The 20,401-nt window shown below is 38.2% G+C and overlaps 1 protein-coding gene across 6 annotated transcripts in view; it reads left to right on the forward strand.

The window, feature by feature from the left end:
* The first annotated feature begins 4,700 nt into the window (after positions 1-4,700).
* Positions 4,701-20,401, forward strand: part of st18 (ST18 C2H2C-type zinc finger transcription factor) — a 43,335-nt gene continuing 27,634 nt past the window's right edge. For 2 of the 6 annotated variants that reach the window (XM_056391942.1, XM_056391943.1), the window contains exons 1-2: positions 5,826-5,974; positions 6,979-7,153. In XM_056391942.1, coding sequence (XP_056247917.1) covers positions 5,921-5,974; positions 6,979-7,153 — 229 coding nt within the window. In that variant the 5' untranslated portion in view covers positions 5,826-5,920. Of the gene's footprint in view, positions 4,831-5,825; positions 5,975-6,978; positions 7,154-14,508; positions 14,770-18,797; positions 19,109-20,401 lie in introns of those variants that run through there. The other 4 variants (XM_056391944.1, XM_056391947.1, XM_056391945.1 and 1 more) reach the window with 4 other exon arrangements.

Below are 20,401 nucleotides of genomic sequence, written 5' to 3' on the forward strand. Positions count from 1 at the left end.
TAAACAGTTTCATGAGGAAAAGACCTTCTTAAAATTTAACACATCATACTGACTTCATTAACAATATATCATCATGCACACGCTGATTGAAATTCAAATCTTTTATTTCTATTAGTTTAAAAACTAACTTGAACTTTTTTATGTACAAAAGCATAAATTCATCACAAATATACTCCAGTAATTGTATAAGGACAGGTACATTAATGCAGCTTTCAAATGCCATCAGCTGAAATTCAAAGACACAATATAATAGCTTTTCTTTGCATGTCAACATATGCTGGAGGCACTAAATTAAGGTTTAGATGAGTAAATGTGAAATATCAAAATGATGTCAGAAAAAGACTCACAAACATGTCATACAGTCTCAGATCTTGCCCTTTGTTACTGATATCTCCTGCATTTGAAGATAATACACAAGTTGTATTTGATTTTCCAATATCTCTGACACTATACCAGATAGATGGAGCTGCAAATAAACAAGCATTATTTGTAGAGGAAATATATGCATGAACTTCAAATGATGGATAAATGAAAATAAATAGGAAAGCCTTAACATAACATTTATATTTTCAAAATCTAAATGGGACGAGTGTGTTGAAGAAGAGCCAAGAGGCATTAAGGCTGAAACTGCAAACCAAGGAGTAAATCGACTTAATGCCATCACATTTCCACCCTATTCATGCCTAAGAAAAGGGTTAGGGAAAGAGATTAGGTTATATATCTGCTGTCAGGGACTGAAGAGACCAAGTGGAGAACTTCACCTAAACAGAATGATGATCAAACAGACATGCTTTAACAGACATGCTTCATAATCTCATCCGTTATTGTCCTCTCTCTGCCTTGACTACAGGTTCAGTAGAAAATCTTAGACAGGGGCAGATTAAATGTGTGATGAAATGTCTGAGAAATATGTGAGAATGCGCAATATAAGGATGGTTGATTTTCTACCCACATGACGAACATAATCACTATTAGTAACACATATCCACATAAATATGATAATTCAAAATTTAAACACATTTATTGGGTTCATATTGGAAATCATCAACATCTGATGGCATAGTTTTATGGATAATTACCGCCATAGAGATAATGCAGCATATGAAAGGAAAGCTTTGAGGCTTCTCCACTCACTGGGAGGAGAGTGCGTAGGTTTAGTTGTGCATCTGAGCTGTGCCCAAAAGGCAAATATGTGGAAAGTTTGGTGACAAGCATCCAGGCGTGTGGTTAACAAGATTGCATCTGGTGAGCAGAAAGTGTAGGATATAGCTTAACTACGTATTTAAAGGGCAAATTATTTTCACATTAAGTTCAATGCCATCAGTAATCCTTCCAAATATAGATAGAAGTATTTCATTTTCAGTAGAAAATAATTATTCAAATACCCTATAGTGCAAATCCCATTAATTTAGTGCATGACACAGTTTTTGATTTTCTACCACAAAACAAAACGGAAAAGAATCCAGTAAACATTAAAATCTGTTGTCTTATTTTGGTAATCTGGCTGCTTACTGACAAGTAAATAATCAATACAAATAGTTCTGAAGTGTCTGAAAATAGACAGGCGATTTAAACTGTAACTAACAGCCATGCATTTTCCAGCTGCAGTGCAGTGTTGAGGAAATGACACCAGCTTTGATGGGTTGTATAGCTTTTGAGATGAGCCTCTTTATGCCGCTTGCAGTTCCATTATGGCTTTGTTCGAAAGCTTGTTTACCTGCTGATAACATACACTGGTGGATTCAGGAGCACCGATCCAAAATCTGCTGCCAAAGTCACTCAAGTCTCATTGTACTGCAGGAGGGGAAGAATGAAATGTTTATGCGGAGGGGAATGCAAATGCTAAATGTGAAATCAAACTATGGGACCAATAAGGGATCAGAATAACTTTGCCAGGTTTTATTTTTAGCCCAGTTGCAATGCTAGCTTTGTGGAACACTCCTCAGTTTAGCCTCTGTGCATCTGTGTGCTTAGGTTTTACTCAGTGGAGAAATGCTGTTCCAATTTAACAAAAATGTTAAAGCTGTAGATGACTATTTTTTCAGATGAAGAGAAGAGAATATGATCAGATTCAATCATGCTACATATCACTTTAATTAAGCTGAAAATGACCTACCTGGTTGAAGAAAATACCTGAATATGGTACTGTCTGTCTGTCATAATATTCAGTATCAAATAACCAGGAGATCAAAAACTGTTAATCAGATCTCATCGTTGTACATCACTTGAATATTTTTGGATTTCACTGTTAGAAAAGCTATGGTCTCGGGTCAAAGGAATAGCCCCTTGGTTTGCATATTAAAGAGGCTTTGCTAGACCTCTGTTAGCCATGCATCCCCATGCAGGCAGGTCTCCAGGGGGCCAGCAGGGCCCCACAGACGGGCAACTAGGGGGCCAGGTGACCCTGTCTCTGAGGTTAGCAGGAAACACTAAAGAGGGATGGGCAGGGAGCTGAGGAGCCACTGAGTGCGAGTGTGCAAGGCTGGTGATGGCAGCTGTCAATGGTTTGGAAGGAGAAGCAGACAGATTGTGCGTTCTGTTGGTGCAGCCAGTTCGCCACCTGGCAGGCTTTTCCTTGTTAGAACTTCTTGCTGTTTCTGTTCTCATCAGAGAAATGTTTTTCCTCTTATCCTCTGTGTTCAGAGGAAGTTAAATTTGTCAAAATGTTTAAAGATGTTTAGTGAAATGCAATTGTTTAAAGAATGCTGTGTGAATTCTACAGAATTGCTGCCCGTCTTGTTTGTGATGAAATTCAGTAGAAAAGCTATTTATGAATGCAAACCTTCCTCTGGATGATGAACTACTAATTGAATTATATTTACTACATACAATATTAGAGAATGAAGAGGTATGCCTTCTGAGTGTTGACCTTGTGCTACATTATTTAGCTGTGTTCTTTGAGAAAGGGGGTATGTTTTAAGAGGTAGGATTTGCTTATAAAAAATAATCTGTAACTTTCAAATCCCATCATAGCCGTAAACACTGCTCCGTGTTGTTCAGTTGTTAAGAAAAAATGCAAACGTAAACCATGAACAGCTTAAAAGTACATTTAAAAATCAAATTTGGCAGTCAGTCCTTGTTCCAACAGGATTAAAAAAAAGTCTTTCATTTGATATAAATATATGCAAAGAGAGTGGTGTGGTGATCTGGGTGCCAGAGGTGGCGCTTTACTCTGGATATTCTGGCTTGGGCCTGTAAGGGACATAAATTAACATGAATTAACACATGCATGCAATAAGAAAATAATTAATTCAAGTTATCAGTCACCTCTTCCATTCCAGGAATCTGATTGACAAGATAAAGTAATGTGCAAACTGCTTTTCAAAGCTAACAGCCTGGAGCACCCCTCCTATTAGTTAGTCATTCCCTCAGTATCACACCCGGAATCTGTCATTTCACAATTTTCTCCTATAATGCATATGTGCCGCTCTCACCACTCCACTACAGCAACTGCCATCTAACAAGTTGACACAGAGAATGATACAATTCACGTCCAGTATTCAGTTCCATATACAGCAAGCATCTGAGGCAGACGGGTCAAGAATATGGTACATTCTGTTCTCTCTCAAAATTGCTTTTCCAGGACTAAGCTAGATAAAGCTCCCATATCATTCAAACACCTAGGATGAGGTTTTAGGATTAAAACTCACACTCACATGTAAAAATTGTTTGTATTACTGAAATGATGCAACATCTCCTTCCTTAAGATTCATACCTGTCTACTCCCCATGAATGTTAGTCTCTTAAGATGCATTATCTCTTATACAAGAAAGATGTGGTCAAATCAGCAGTGTAAAGTAGCATATAATGACATAAAGTAAAAAACACAAATAGTTCATAAACAGATAGGACCTGAGAGGCATGAATGAGAAAGCTTGACTGTGACTGCCTTCAGGAAACATGTTTTGAATGTGCAGTTTGAATGCAATAATGTAATGTCGGTCTGTCCAAATGAAGTTTATCTCATAAATTATTCCAAAGATTTACCAAATTTAGTTTTTTAGTTTGCAACATCCGATCAAGTAAAAAGATTTTTTTTTATTTTTTTGAATAAACAACAAATTCTTCAAATTATATGAACTACAATTAGCCTACCGACTCCACCCCCCCAGTGGTACCCTCCAACACTCAGACTAGTTATCCAGAATCACATAAAATATTAACCATTCCTGTGAAATTTTGTCATAATTTCTGTATGAAGTCTTGAGTTATGGCTAAAAAATGTTTTGTTAGGTCACCGTGACCTTGACCTTTGACCACCAAAAAATAATCAGTTCATCACTGCCTATATAGTCCACTACATAGTGAGTGTGCCAGTGCTGTCCAAATGTATAGTGAGAATTATTATACCCTATATAGTGGACTCATAGTATCCCACAATGTATCCTGAAAAGTAGCGGACAACCCATGGTCACTAACCAAACAATATAAACCATCATGCATTGCGCTCGCGCTGAAAGACAGAAAAACGACAGGTGAAAATGACCCGAGTAGTGACCGGAAGTGTTTTTCATTTTAGGATGAGCTCAGTATATAGTTCTCTACATTAAACTCCATGGATAGTGAGCAGGCAGTAGTGAATGACTGAGTGATTTCGGACACAACCCAAGTGAATGTTTGTGCCAAATTTGACGAAGTTCCCTCAAGGCGTAACTGAGATATTGCGTTCACAAGAATGGGACGGATGGAGGGACGCACAGATGGACTAAGGGACAGACATCCTAAAGTCTCAAAGCTTCTGCCCTGACGGCGGGGAAGCATGAAAACATTTGTAATTTTAACAGCAATGGCCATATGAAGATAAGTCTGTACCTGAGCAACTTTTGATAAGTAAGTGAGTTTAGCATCTCCACGTTTTAACTTGTCTGCTGTGTTAGCTAGCTTAGCCTGTTCACAGTGCCATTGCGATGAACGGAAACCGGAAATTACTGCAATGTTGTAATTTGAACATGAAGTTCAGTCTGTTCTCAAACATTTTTTAATAAATAGGCCAGTTAAAGCATCTCAATCTTTTAACATATTGTCTGCTACATAAGCTAGTTTAGCTGGTGCTTAGGTGTACAGTAGCCTATCCCATCCTGTTCCTGACTGTTAGGCTTTATTTAAGAAATCTGATATGGTTTGGCTACAGCAACTCTTTAGTTAAGTGTAGTTCAAGTTAAGGTAAGGTAGTTTGCAAGCCAGTGTGTTATCAAAGCTAGGTAGATAATTGGTTACTTAGTAAACCTGCTGGTTAGCATCAACATTTCTGTAAGTGAGGATAAGATTTAATTCTAATAAACTTTCTTGGCATGATAAATTATTGCCAAAGCTATATTTGTATTTATAATAGTTACTGATATTTCATATCTGTGTCTTTATTTGGAATAACAAGGTGAATGTTTTGTTTCAAAAGGTTTTGTGTGGTTTGAGAACATAAGTTACTCATTGTTGGATTGTTTCATGTTTTATCATGATGATGTGATGCTACTGCCCAAAGGAGAATACATTACTATTAATTTAGTTTGCTGAAAGTATTAGCATGACAAATTTGCTGACATGTTTTTGAAGTATGACCAAAGGGGCTGAAGGAAAGCAAGCTTTAAATCAAAAAGCACACTTAACCAAATTTGGGTAGAAAGAAAAAAAAAAAGCTCCAGAGGAGGATAGTGCGCACAAAAGTTGTTCTGTTGCCTGTGAGTGTGGTGACAGCCGGTCCCAGTCCCTGCAGCCCTCACCGTGCACTGTGCAAGCCTGACGGGAAACTGACTGCAGCTCAGGACATGGCCTTGTTTGTTCACAGTCCCCCCTCTCTGAAAAGAGTTATGCTGTCTGTTTTGAATGGACAGCGTTTTTCTTTGTGTGCTCGATCAAAACAGAGGGCAAAGTTAGTCAGCAAGTTGCATAGCTTCTGCATTCTGATTCTTCAAGCCTCTTTTGTATGAAGTTTAGCACAATGTTTTACACTGTGTTTGACCTGCATGGCGTGCTGGAGGTAGGAACATTTTTACAAACTACAAAATAGAAAGGGGTAGAATGTAATTTTGCTGTCAGATATTACTCAGTCATGTTTCTATGATAGAACTAAACAAGTAAAATGGTCATATGGGGTTAAAAACTGAGCTATAATACACAAAATGACAGAGTGCAGTGTTGCTGAAATATTTATATGCTTTTATCTGATCTATTTCCTAACCACAAGGTATTTGCCTGCGAATCCCTGGCACTTTTGATATTACCTGAAGGCAAATGGTATATAGATTTATACAAGTTATTTACAACAACAGCCAAGCCATTCCTCTGGAAACTAGGCTGCAGATCAAAGGATTGTTTTGATCTCTACTTAGCATATTTGTTTAACCTAGCCAGTGATTCTGAAAAGTGCACAAGCTTTTCGGTGATATGCAGAGCACCCTTTATCCGTCTTTTTCTTCTGTTAGCTCTGGATTTAAGTACTTTCTGTATTTAGGAGACAACTGGATTTGCCAGCTTTTGAAATTTAGTTGCCCACTGCTAGCAGTCTTGGCACTCAGAAATAGATAACTAGGTATGTTCCACTGCTAATCCTGATCGGCCTTGTAATAGTATTTGCGGACTGTACAGCACTCAATTAGGGCATAATGTGCTATTTTTATTTCCTTTAAGTTGGATTAAATGTGAAAACATGTTTGTTTTTTTTTCAGTTTCCATCTACTGTTTACTGTGTGGGTACTTTGCAAAGTATTGTTTTATACTGTTTCAATCAGTACCACTCTCTCCACACAGGACTGCAAAATGTCAGGAGAAAAACAATGTCCAAGCGCTCTCTAAAAAAGATGCCAGGGCAATCAGGAAATTTTCTGGAATGCTTAAGAGAATGCATATGCACACAATGCCCTAATTCTCTCTTACTTTGGGTTTGGGAAAGATGAGCACAGGTTTATTGAGAGCCAAAAAAGGGGGCAGATGGCTCACAAGAGGGATAAACCTGGGAAGTCATGCTGTAAATGTGTTTTACAGAAAACAATGAAAGGAGCGGACAAAGCGATTGTGGCAAAGTCCTTTGGAAAATGGAAAAGCAGCTCTCTAAGGTCCAGGACCATGGAGAAGCCGGATGAGCCGTCCGAGGAGAGTAAGGAGGAGAGCCTATCCAACTGCACCTGTGAAGCCCCCCAACTCGGCAAGAAACCAGTTGGTAAAAGTACCTTATTTTCTTATTTCAAGTCCGTTCATACTGCTGTGTCTCCCAGCTTATTTTTCTTGTGGCAATTTTAATTATTACTGTGGTGACTTGTTTTTTTTTTCCATTTGACTCTCTGGCCTGCCATATCCGGTGAACAAACAAACCACATTGTTGGGCAGGAGAATTCCTTTTGAGGGAAAGTGTGTCTCCGATGATACAGTGTTGCCAGAAAAAGACAAAGCAAAAAATAGCAAACACAAAAACAGTCACAGGTGCATGGGAAAAAGAGAGAACCGAGTGAATGGTCACTGCGGTCCCCAGGAGGTCTTTCAGTGTTAGCCAGTGCGGTGGGTGGACTTCTGACAAGGACGTTGGTTAGCAGCCAGGTGGAGTGTGTAACTGAGAATGCTCCTGTTTATTCTTTTCACATGCTAATGTGCCTCCTATGTGACTTTAATGCGGCAAAACTTTTTCTTAGAGTTAACATTTTTGTTGTTTCAATACCTGCTCTTGTAACACAGTAGTGGGCTGATTCAAAGGCTCCACATTCTTTTATATATGTCTGGGATCGTGCCAGGGATAGAGATATATGCTAACCATGCTGTACATAAAGACAGACTGGTGGAATATTTTCTGTGCAAACAGGTACAGACATATGGTTTTTAAATTCATGAACCAGACAGAGAAAATGAACAGATCATATTGTGTGTTAAAAGTATGATTATGAAACATGTTTTTTTTTTTTTTTTTTTTTTTACAATGAGCGTATATGAATAACCGTCACTGTAAATACCAAGAGATGCCAGTTTTTGTGGTTCAGTGTTGAAGTGGCAATCGGTATGTAACATAACAACCATACTCTTTAGGATAATTTTATCTCATGTAGCATTTGGCTCCTATCTTTTTTTTCAGCCTATTATGTTCCATGTTGTGTAAAATGTCGAGTACAGTACAATATCTTACAGTAGAGAATTTTTACCTTTCCAAAAAGCGTAAATTAGGCTTCTGACACTCTGCAATGAAAGACTACATGACTACTACTCTAAGCAAATGCACCCCTATGTGGACAAAGTAAGAATAGTGGGGTATTTGGATGAAACGCACAGGCCATGCAGTTCTCATCGGGCCATTGTCTCTATTTCCAATATGCTATGTAACCTGTTAGTATAATGGGCTATCGGTACTGTAGTAAATATACTCTAAAATATATCTTAGCTTTCATTAGTGGTTCATGAGCCAGCTTAATGTCTAATTCAGCTGCACAAAAGAGCAATATGGCCTCACACTATGGGTCTTTCCATACCTTGTAATGTACAATCTGTAAATAGCTTCAAAGGCATTGCATCTGCCATCTGCACTTCTAGGAACTCTTCTGCATAACCATTAAAACAAGCTGTCTCAGAGGACATCATTCGTATTTCAGCCTCAACCCTGAATTACTGTGTGTTCATTATAATTATAAGGGAGGAGTGTTGCCAGGCTAGCCTGCAGAATGCCAGGTGCACACTTCCATAATCTACCATTTTAAACAACTCAGAGCATTAACAACAGTATCTATGTGCTATTCAGCCATTAGTTCACTTTGGCTTTCATGCTCAAACTCACATCAGTCATCTGAACATTTTGTGCCACAACAGACATACAGGAAGAAAGTGCTATACTTTGTAGTGTTCCATTTTCCTAAGCCTGCTTAGGTTATGTGACTGAGCCATGCCGCTGTGTGAAATTTTATCCCGATACTGGCACTGTATCCTTGTGAGGGAGTCTTGTAAAATAGGTTTACTTAGCGCCTTTGCTGGCATTTTCCGAAGATAGCAAATGCACAAACACTGTCCATGATCGGATTAACCGTTCTACAAAATGATGTAACTCTTTGTCTTTTTTGTGTGGCATAGGTTTCTCTGCTTAAGTTTAGTGGTCATCCACAAGAGAATAGAAACATTTGAAATCCAGTCACATCCTCATAATCCATATATTACAAATAAAATAGATGACAGCCTTGGTTAATCACAGCCTTTGTCACACAAATGTGACATATAACTGCCCAGAGTGAATCACTCAACCACAAATTCACCAGAATTTTGCAGATACTGCCTCGAACTGCGCAACAACAATCCTTAATTAATACAAGTCCTAATTTGAAAGGCATTTAATTTTGAACTTTGCCTGATGTTCCTCTCTGGTGTTGAGGCACAGGATTTAAATTCCATGTGATAAGTGTGAAAGATTTTTTAAGCATCCATATACAGTATAAAGTACGCTATGCCAAGTACACAGAGAACATGAATTTGCACCTGAGGACATATAGCTATACATCCAGAGTCACAAGGTGTGTCAAGACAAAATGTTAATTACACAATTTATGACAGAAATCAGTTGAAATATCTCCACGGATCTCGCTTATTTACATTTTAATTACTACTATTACTTATTCTTATTTTTTGGATGTGACCATAGCAAGCCCAATTCCTCCCCTACACTAGAAAGGAGCAAAATGACTGTTTTCCACTGGAGGTTTAGATGCTTGTTTATCACTTTTAAATACCATCATCTTTGCTGAAATCCCCTCTCAAAAGAACCTTTCACTTGCTGGAATAAATTCAAATTAAAATTTAAATCCCTCTTTGCATTTCTTCAGCCTTTTTTAAAATAGCTGCCTCCTTTTAGAAAGCTGTTTATGTAGTGATCTGTTCATAATCCAGTTTGTTTCTCAACAGCGAAAAACACAGAAATCGTATTATCACTATCTTGGAGAGATGATGCGAGAAATCAGGAAGTATAAATGTCTGGATCTGTAGAAGTTTTCAAAGTTGTAAAGCTGAAGAATATGGCAAAAGCCTTTCAATAAAGTAGTCGGTAAAACTGTGATTTGACTTGCAAATATACAGAAATATAAAGTACATTGTGTTGTGATAACTCAAAAACATTTCACCTACCTTTGGCAAAGCTAATGTAACAACAGACAATATGTGCTCATTCAACAAATACACAACATTTTGGCATGTTTCACAGAACATTTAGACAGTATTTGTCATATACTGTAGATAGATGGCTCATCAGAAATGTTGATGTGTGTGACATACAGCTATTGAAGTAAGATTTGGAAGATTAACCCTTGGCATTGTAGCTGACAAGTCATGCAGATCTCTGTAAACAGCTCTTTCTAATCTTAGGAGGTGCTCACCTTCCATTATACTGAGAAAAACAATATCTAATCAGAAATGTAACAAATATAAACAGAAACAGCAGACATTTACATGCAATGCCTTTTGATAACAACCCATTTCAGAGGTAAAATGACGCAGAAGAGGCCATAGGGAAATTTAATTTGCTCAAGCTAGATTGGATTTATTGTTTGGAAACAAATTATAATTGTGTCTCCAGAAAGTTAACCAAGATCTAAACAAAAGGAAATCAATGACCCACCCCCATTAATCACTCAAAACCAGCTACTTGTGCTGAAGAAACTTACTTCATAATCAATTTCTTTGTTTTGCTCAAAGGGCATTTGCATTTTAGTTCATGTCAGCAAGCTTCCTGTATCTAGCGCAATCAAAAATTGCAAGCCATCCACATTAATGGAGTTTTTTTCTATTTATTCAAGTGCATATCTCTGAATACTTAAGATGATTTTAGCTTATTATGCAAACTGCCCTACAAATATAAAGACAGAAAAAAACTACTGTTGAGTGGCAGACTTAACTTTTCTGGGGCTTCTCATTGTAGTGTCATAGTAAATCGAATACATCATCAAAGACAGTTCTCTTTTAGTTTTAACGGGTAAGAACTAACCAATATCTGCCCCTTAGAATCTTGCAATTGAGCACCCACGGGACTTCTGAGACCAGACAGCAATGCCTCCTGTTAGTTTTGTCTAGACATACTATTACAGCCACCAAGGTCATTATCAAAGCATGCATTATACACACCTGTTACCATTGTTTAGATGCTCGTTTTGGCTGAACATCCAAGCTCCTATCTTGCCATTTATAGGCGTGTCTGCTTCATTGTCTGCCCGCCTGAGTAGAAAAGATGGGCAGGGACCCCCAGAGACGCCCAGATCTGGACCTAACCTCTCAATGACACAACACAATGACTCCTCGGCCCATGAACTACAAAAGGCAGACATTGACTGACCAGTCAAGCGTTGATTTCTTAGATATAAGCAATCAGAAGCTCTAATTTGAGGGCTGTGTATGTAGAGAACAAGCAGTGACCACTAATAATGCTTTTCATTTTTACTGATATAGTGGATAATTTAGACCTGCAGAGCGATGCTTTTCTTTGGTACCAAAAAGACATTGAGTGACCAGTCGAGCACTGATTTCTCAGATTTAACAAATTTTGTAAATGTAAGGAACCAATTAGTGACCAGTAATGAATGATGCGTTTCATCATTACTGATAAAGTTTATCATTTAGACCTGTGATTGTAATTCTAAAAATCAACATTATTAATGGATCCAGGTGGTTTTAAGGATTACCAGTGAACTTTTGCTTCCATGCACATCCTCAAGTGTGATTTTTACATCACAGAACACCATGTTTAGTCACCTGTCACATCAGGTTAACCTGTACACTTGGCCATGGAGTCATTTTATTAGTTTGAGGACTACCTGAATGTGTTATATTGTTAGTTTTGGACAACAAAGTCAAATATAAGCACAGTCTTAGTTCCAAAGGTATCAGTTGAAGGCAGAGACAGAAAACATTCTATATTTGTCCATAAAACATTTCAAATGTTATTGAGGTATCTTCAAAGGACACTGAATAAACATATTATAAGGTTGCCCACTGTCACACAGAAATCACCCCAAAGGGAATTGCAGGGAAGTAATCTAATCATTTCTTTTAACTGAGACACTGTGACATGCAGTGTAGATAATGATCCCCATGAAAAATGTACTATATTTTCAAAAGAATATTCCCTGTCTTCTAACATTAACATAAAGATAGTTCTACATCCTGGAGCCATATCAACAACATGTACTTATGTTTGGTTCATCGTATTTGCATATGCAAATAATTTTTTTAAAATTTAATTCAGTCCTTTTATGTGACTTTCTGTGATGAACAAGCGGCATCAAGTGGTTGCACAATGAGGGTTCAGTACCACCAAGAAGAAGCATTTGTGCCATTTTAGACCGAGCTTAAAGCATTATAGCTGAAATTAACCACAGTTTAATATAGATTTTTTCACGTCTATCATATTCAATGGCACAGTGTGAATATGCATTGTTGTTTTGGTGTACGGCCTGCCATGCGAAATTAGTCGCGTTGCTTTGTTGAAATCACGGGGCGGGGTGTAGAGTGAGGGGGTTTGTTGAAGTTATACTGCTGACATTTTGATCCTGCAGTGCATTAGAAGAATTCAGTTAAACATATTTGTGTAGGTTTCACGGGAGGAAGGTATAGTGCTCAAAACAACAGGGTGCTGTGACACTTCACTTTGCTTACATAATTTGCAGCAGAATGCAAAAAGCTTTTAGACACAGATGTGACCCATTGTAATACCTTTCTAAATGCAATCAAACACTTTCTACAAATATGAGCAGGACTTTTTAAATGTGAACCCTTGTTTGACATGTAATTTTGTCCAACCCACTCCTCTTTCATTTCTCCATCAGCTCTCTCCAGTTATGCCCACATTTTCAGTTGATGAAATAGCTTGACAAAACACTAGTTTATGTTCTATGCCGACTCTGAATGAGGTCTCTCTTTTTTTTTTTTGGAGATTTGAACAGATGTTAGAGCTAAAAAAAATTTTTACATTTTGTAACGTTGGCGTAGTGTTGTCTTCAATATGATGCTTTCTCACAATTTGTCGAGATTTCGTTACATGAGTCCATTTGTTTTTTTCCCTCAGCAATACTGATGTCTAGTTAAGGACATGAAATAATCATCCCTAGAACAAGCTTGTAGTGTCCTCACAGCGAGATTGTCTGCATCAGAAAAAACAAAGAACATGTTACTTGATAAGATGCTTAGACAGATGATTCTTTACTTGCATGTGTTTGTATCATTATATTTATATTATTATCAGGCAGAAATACTGAAAAGAGGGGGAAACGTAGCAGGTCTGCTCTCTTTGTATGTCTCTTTCACTGTGTACCATGAATTGGCTCTTGAAGACAGTTGAAATTAGACTTTCAAATGAGGCATTAAACAAGGTGATGGTCAACTGCCAAACCTTAAGTAATGATATTCTCCATCCTCAAGTCCCCAGCCTTGCATAACCAGATGCACAAATCACAGAAAAAAGAACTGAAAATACATTATTATTACATATTGTGTTCACACGTCAGTCTCCAGGGACCTGGGGGGACATCACCGAGAGATAAGCGTGTTTGGGTGGCCCCTACCATCAGCTGGGGAAGGGCTGCGCTTGGATCTTGAGGGGGGGCCCCTCATGGGTATCACTTATTTTAAATCCTGAGCCACACCATCCCACCCCCCTCTTTTGCCCCCCTCGCCCCAGGCTCCACCCAGAAGTGTGGTTGCCTTTGTCATTGTAATCTGGCCCTGTTTGCTAAACGCTTCCACTGTTTACTCTCTGCTATGGGGGCTTGTATGAACAGGAGTCAGCAGGACGCAGGGTGACATCACTTTGGCTGGGGGGGTGTTTGAAAAGCTGCATTTGTGATTTCTCGGGGCCCCTTGCTTCTTTTATTCTTCCTTGTCTCTATCCAGGCCTGTCGAACGCATGAGCTAACCCAGGAGGCTAACATGGCCTACAGGGAGGAATTACACCTAATTACTTGAATAACTGCTAGGCAGCAGCCTTCCGTAGTCACCAAAAATCATTTCCAGGTCTCTGCCTTTTACTGATAGCCAGACTTCTTGTGACAGAAAACCCTGGACAAAGCGTTTACATTCAAATGGTCCAGGAGAAATGAAACAGACTGACAGGTACAAACATTAAAAAGGGGGGAAATCAAATTAACAGACAAGGATTTCATATCGTCTATTTTTGTTGTTGCCGTAGCGATAAAGTCGCAGACATTGAAACTGGTCTGTTGAGCCATTGTTATCATCCCTGGCCATCTGCTGCTGAGGAGTGACATTCCCTCTCATTTGCATGATGAGTGATGTATGAGGAGCTTGGGAGGGCATATGCCCTGGTCTTGTGACAAAGCAAGTGAAAGTTTTTTTTTTAAACACACGGAATAAGGATCGATACATGAATAAGGCTGGATGAAGGAGTTAAAAAAAGGACTAAATCACCTGTGAGTGTATATGTGTGTACATGTGCGTGTTTGCCTGCGTGTATGTTGCATCTTCACTGAGCGCACACAAATCTGTGGTGCATGTGTCTGTGCGAGTATACACGCGCGCATGAGTAGAGGCTAGTGCGCATCTGCCTTCTTGTGTGCCTGTTTGTGTGTTTTGCGGATGTGGGAGTAGAGCGAGGAGGGGGGTTGGTGGCTGTTGATGTGCAAATGTGCATCATGTTGAAGGGCTGTGAATGGGGAGGTGTGACGTAAAAAGGGACCCGAACGCAGGTGCTTATCTCGAGGCTGTCAAAGGCACAGTATGTCATATTCCTGGGGACTACCTTTCAAAGCCACAGCACCAGCTCAGCTATCAAGAAACTGGGAGAAAATCAAACTTTTTGGATCACAGCACTAGGTTGGTGTCAAAGTTCTTTTTATTTAATATACTGTCGGTTTGGTCAGCATTTATCATCACTGATACTCTGTATCGCATATGTGAACGACAAGCCTTTTAGCTCATGCTGTTAGATGCTGTCATATGGAATTCAAAACAGAAGCTGATATGTGCAAGTGTTAGAAACTTACTTAGATTTACACTTAGATTCTACTCAGCTGCTAAACTTGTGTTCTGTGGATTTTACATGATGAAATATGGGAAATAGATCTTTGCTGGCATTTGTTTTGAACCGTGTCAGGGGGTATTTAGAAAATTCTTCTCTTGTGATCAACGTCGTTTGCCTGACACAAATCAGTGTTCTTAAAATCTTTGCTGGAAAGTGAGCGTAGCTTCTGTCCAGGTTTCAGACAGACAGTTTGAGAGGAGATTAAATGGCTCAAACTGTTTTTTGAGATGCATGACCTATTTTTGATCATCCAGATAACATGAGATACTGTCTACCTAGATTAAATTCACAGCATTTGTGTGGAGTATAAGCTTGTCTTAGAAGAACACATGTTTGTATTGTGTGCAGAGACAAAGCATTGTCAGGTTGCCTGTGGCTTTGACAGTGACAGCTGTACATACAAGACCACTGAGCCTAATGCACTTAAACATTGACTCTGTGTTCCAGTAACATATTTGAACAGTCAGTGAAGTATTTTATTGCATCCTGTTTTGGCTTTCCGTAATTTCCATTGTAACTCCAGTAAAGTTCGAAAACTGCATGCTAATGTTGAACGTAGTGTGACACAAAAATAATTTACAAATCAGTTTATGTGTTATATTCAATGGTCAAGTCTTAGATTTGAACAAATTTAGTAGGGCCAAATCATCAAAATGTGTTATGAATTTCTGTAATTATTCGCACTGTAACTGTGGTAAAGTTGGAAGCTAGTTCAGCTAATGCTGAATGTGGTGTGACAGTAATACAGTCGACCATGAACTTTTGTGTTATATGGGGGTAAGTCTCAGCTTTGAACAAATGCTCCGGGACCAAAGCACTCGACAGTTTCCAGAGCAACTATTGATTTAGGAGGACGGATCCTGGTTAGAAAAGTTCATCATTTACTAGTAACTTGCGGCACACTAATGCCTTGAATCTGATCGTATGACCAAACTTTAAGTTGATCTATGTTAAACAAAAGTAGGATTTTTTTAAACAACAGTTTAGGCCCAGGTTAGAGGATGAACCTATAGATATTATCACAACTTTAATATCATTTTAGATTTTGTTCTTTATTGCTTTGAACCACAGAAAATAACAATATAGCCAGGAGTCAAAAATATTTATGTAAACTAACAACATCTCTTGTATCTGCCTGTCATATCTATTCACATGCCTTTCAGAGACGTTACACTCTGTGATTGAGGTGTTAAATCATTTTTATGTTTGGAGAATTTCTGTGGAAAATGTGTACATTTTCAGGGGTAAAATAAATTGAAATGCCAGTTGTCATTCTGTCTGTTAGCCTCCATTTAATCATAACTCCATCAGCTTATTTCAGGCAGCTCGCCTCTCTTAATAAACATGAAAAGAGCAGCGAAAGACATTAGATAACACAGCATTGTGTAACTGTGTCACATGATGATAATCCTTTGAAAAGTTTGGAAGTCATTTAGAGATGGTAACTCATGTAGGCAGGAGACATTAGCGAGGTCACAAAGTTACTCTTCTCCGCTTTGTTTTAATTACAATAGCAGTGCAGGCTATGGCAGGGATGTGTGGTAAAGCAGTGATAAGTAAGAGGCATTATTCCTCTCTGCTCCACACCCTCCTCTTCAAAGGACAGGGATGTTAGTTGCTACACAACACATTAATGTTAACTTCTGATCGCCTCCAGGAACTGTCCATGGTACCTGCTGCCCAACAAAGCTGGATTCACAAACTTATTCACATAGTTGCAATACACACTCAACGTCTGTGATGGAAAATTTGATTTTCTATTTCCAGTTATTTAGCAAAGAAGTTAAAATAAAGTTATTCAAGCTCTGAAATATTAAAAAAAAAAAATTGCAATAGCTTGTTTAAATTTTAAGTCAATTGCCGTCGGGTACACACAATGTAAACAACAAAATTGCATGAAAAAGCTCAGCATACATGTCAGTCTAAAAAAACACACACACATTGTGTTACCTGTTTTTGCCCTACTCAAACTTCAGTTAGTTAATCCAGGAAAATGAATTATGTGGATTTAATTCAACAAGGTCTCAGAAATGATCCATCTGCTGTTGAGCAGCTGGTGAAAGGATAAATGTAATTAATTACTTAACTTTTGAACAGTATTCCAGAAAAAACTGTTTATGTGTCCTACTGGAAAAAATGTAAAGCAACAGTGTAAACAATACAAATTCAAATTTATTCATTTTTTTTCTCTTAGCAACATAGCTTTTGTAATTTAAATAGTATTTCAATGTAGCCTGTAGTATTGTTTAAAATTGGTCTTGTGTAGATGTATAATCTATATAATGTCAGGAGTTTGTTACCATGGAAATACATCACTTTAAAATAATGTTCGTAATAAACTATACATTTTTATTTATCCTATTATAAATTAAATATTATAATATATGATTAAGTGTATAGAATTCCAGATAACAGTAATCCTCGTTGTAACAATGATATAGGCTTACACTTAAATCTTGATTATTTTTTCTGGTCCTTTCTTTATTAGTGGACTGATTCTAAAACCAGCCATTAAATGATGATTATAAAATTTTTAAAATCTTAATAAAATGCTAGGATTGTGTATAATGTCAGTCATATTTTCTATCTCGGTGCTACTTTAAAGAAAAATGATGTGAAATGTTAACAAGGTTAAATCAGGGGGGATTTTCAACAACAGAAAAACCCTTTTAGTGAATACTTATATTTGTTTGACAGGGCAAGACTATGAAATGTTCCCAATTAATATTACATGGGATTTTTTTCTGCCTTTCTTTTTTCTAAATATATTTCAGAATTTACCTTGATTGTAATGTACCTCATTGGCTGTGGTTTTGTTTGTTGGCCTAACTATAAAGGATCTGCTTATACCCTTGTGGGTTGGGAAGAATTAGGATTTATGAATTTATTTCCTCTGTTGTATTGTTTAAACAGCTTTGGTTTAGTTTTGATCCCTTCCTCTTGCCTTTGAGGCTGTTCCACGGTGTCAGCTGTTGACTGATAGTAAGAGAACTGCCTCACAGTGTGAATGAAAGAAAACTAGCGGTTGGTAAACACTGATAAGGGATAAATAGAAAGCGGTCAGGCAGAGATAGTTCTGTGGGAGCCCAGATTGTGTGCGGTCTGTTAAAATGAGATTCTGAGCCTGTCCTTTTTATTCTTCCTCCCCTCCCCTCCCCTCCCCTCCCCTGTGCGGCGTTTGTCTGGAAAATCTCCAGTGACCCGGCTCGGCAGTCCCAGGCTGCAGTATTCTCTTTTTGTATTTGTTTTGTTTTCTAACAAGGGTCAAGTTGGCCAATAGACATGTCCCTGATGCTTATAGACAGCTGTCATGACTTCAAGTACTTGCAATAGTTACATTTTACATGGATTCATGGTTCTGCACCAACAAGCACAGCAGCAAGAGATTTGTAAAAAAAAAATGAAAAAAAAAATGAACTAAATTTCTACACAATTTTGAAACATTGAGTTTTTATATATGCGGTGATTAGTTGTCGTCACAAAATTTACCTTTAAATTTTTTAAGAAGCTGAGTAGGAGTACCTCTGAACATCCATCCATCCTTTCTTATATTACCCACTACATATGTACTCAACACATACAGTGTCAGGCCTGCATATATAAATATATATATATCACCATGCTATATTAATTACAGTCACATAATTACACATTTACACTCTCATCATGACAGACCCTGAGGAATATAAATCTCATTTCTCAATTAAAATCACTCTAAATGACTGTTTTATTCAATTCTTTTTAGGAGCAGTCTGTTCTTTGCAGTAGTCGTTGATTTTTTTTTTTTCTGGGTGAATCTATCTTTTGTGTGATTAAAAAGACCTTCAGAGGTCTTACCTTGAGGATCACCATGTGGTGTATTTACACAGAAAATAATTCAGCCCATTGTAGCCCAGCAGCTAATGAGATTGGTTGTTAAGTGAATGACACAAAGGCTACAAAAAAAGAGAAAAAAAAAAAAGCTTAGCGTTTCGGGTGAATATCACAGTGTCCCTGCACACACACACCAACCAAAGACACTCTCTCAGCAGCGAGACTCTGGACTACCCTGTACCCCACCTCGATATCCTTCTGCTCCGTCTCCTCCCCGATGACACTATGAGATGCACAACAAAGGCTAAAAGGGGCATGGTAAGTCGAGCTTGCGAATCTGCCCTGTCGGACATGTTATCATGAGTACATTTAGATGTAGGAGACAAGTGATTCTGTTTGTCTGTGTAAGGATGTGCTGTGCTGTGAAAGCCTCAGGCTCAGATAAGTAGATTCATAGAAGGGTCAATAACATTGATGCTGTTTTGTGTGGCTCAGAAGAAAATCACCACACTTGACCATTCTTAACTTTGGCAGTGCTGCTAAAACTTTTTCTCTCCATTTCTTTCTCTGAGCCACGTTTCTTGCCTTATACTTGAATTTTGTGTCAAGTTTGTATCGGAGGTATGATTTGGTTTTTATTCACAAGCGTATAAAGGTTTATTTTTTTGTGTCTGTGCCTGTGTCTGTCAATGTGGTTACTCAAAGGTCCTTGAGTAAAGCTTGACTCGCTGTTGTATGTATACTCACTGAAATGTATAGCAGAGCAAAGCATGACAGCACAAGGGTCTTGTTAAGCACCTAGACTCAGTTTGTATCGATTGCTTGACTGTTTAGATACTCACTTAAAAGTGAATAGATGATGTTTCAACATAATCGTGCACATTTTGAACACTGTGCAGATATCTTGTATCTTTGATCTCTGGATAGTGGCACTGGAGCATCAGTAGTGACTGCTGTAATACAAAAATTTAAGTGCATTAGCTTATCATGCTCTACTGTCAGGCTGGAAAGTGGGTTAAAGTCCATTGCGTATATTAAACCCTGGACTTAAGTCAAATTTACATTTTGCTAAAGATTACTCCTTTTATTGATGCATATAATCATATTCATGGACCATCTGCTGATTTGGCAAGCATGGATCAAACTCACAAAACAGCCCTGCTAACCTTTTAAGTACAAAATAGTCTGGCTTAACTCTGCTAGCCCAGACGTGTGTGCGTATGCATGTGTGTGTGTGAGTGTGAGAGATTGTATGGATATTGGATAATACTTAATTTAGATCCTCCAGGCTGCTCATGCCATATTTTATTTTATCATGATCGCTTTGGTATCAGAGCACGGCTTGTGTTTGAACAACTGAGCAAATAATGTTTGTCTGACAATAATCAAAGCAAAATCTCGGTATAAGGAATCTGATTAAACTCTTGACCACAGTGTACAGCTCTGAGTTTATATCTGTCACCATGGTTACGTGGATTTCACAGTGCAGCATTGCACACTTCCACCTGGTTGTGAACGGCTGTGCGGGCCTCACCTCTTGAGTGTACTAAAACACTGCTTAAGGTTCTTCTAGTTATTCTAATAACTGATTTAGTCCTGGAGTATCTCCCA

Source organism: Seriola aureovittata, chromosome 12 (assembly GCF_021018895.1).
Source record: "Seriola aureovittata isolate HTS-2021-v1 ecotype China chromosome 12, ASM2101889v1, whole genome shotgun sequence".
NCBI classification, from domain to species: Eukaryota; Metazoa; Chordata; class Actinopteri; order Carangiformes; family Carangidae; genus Seriola; species Seriola aureovittata.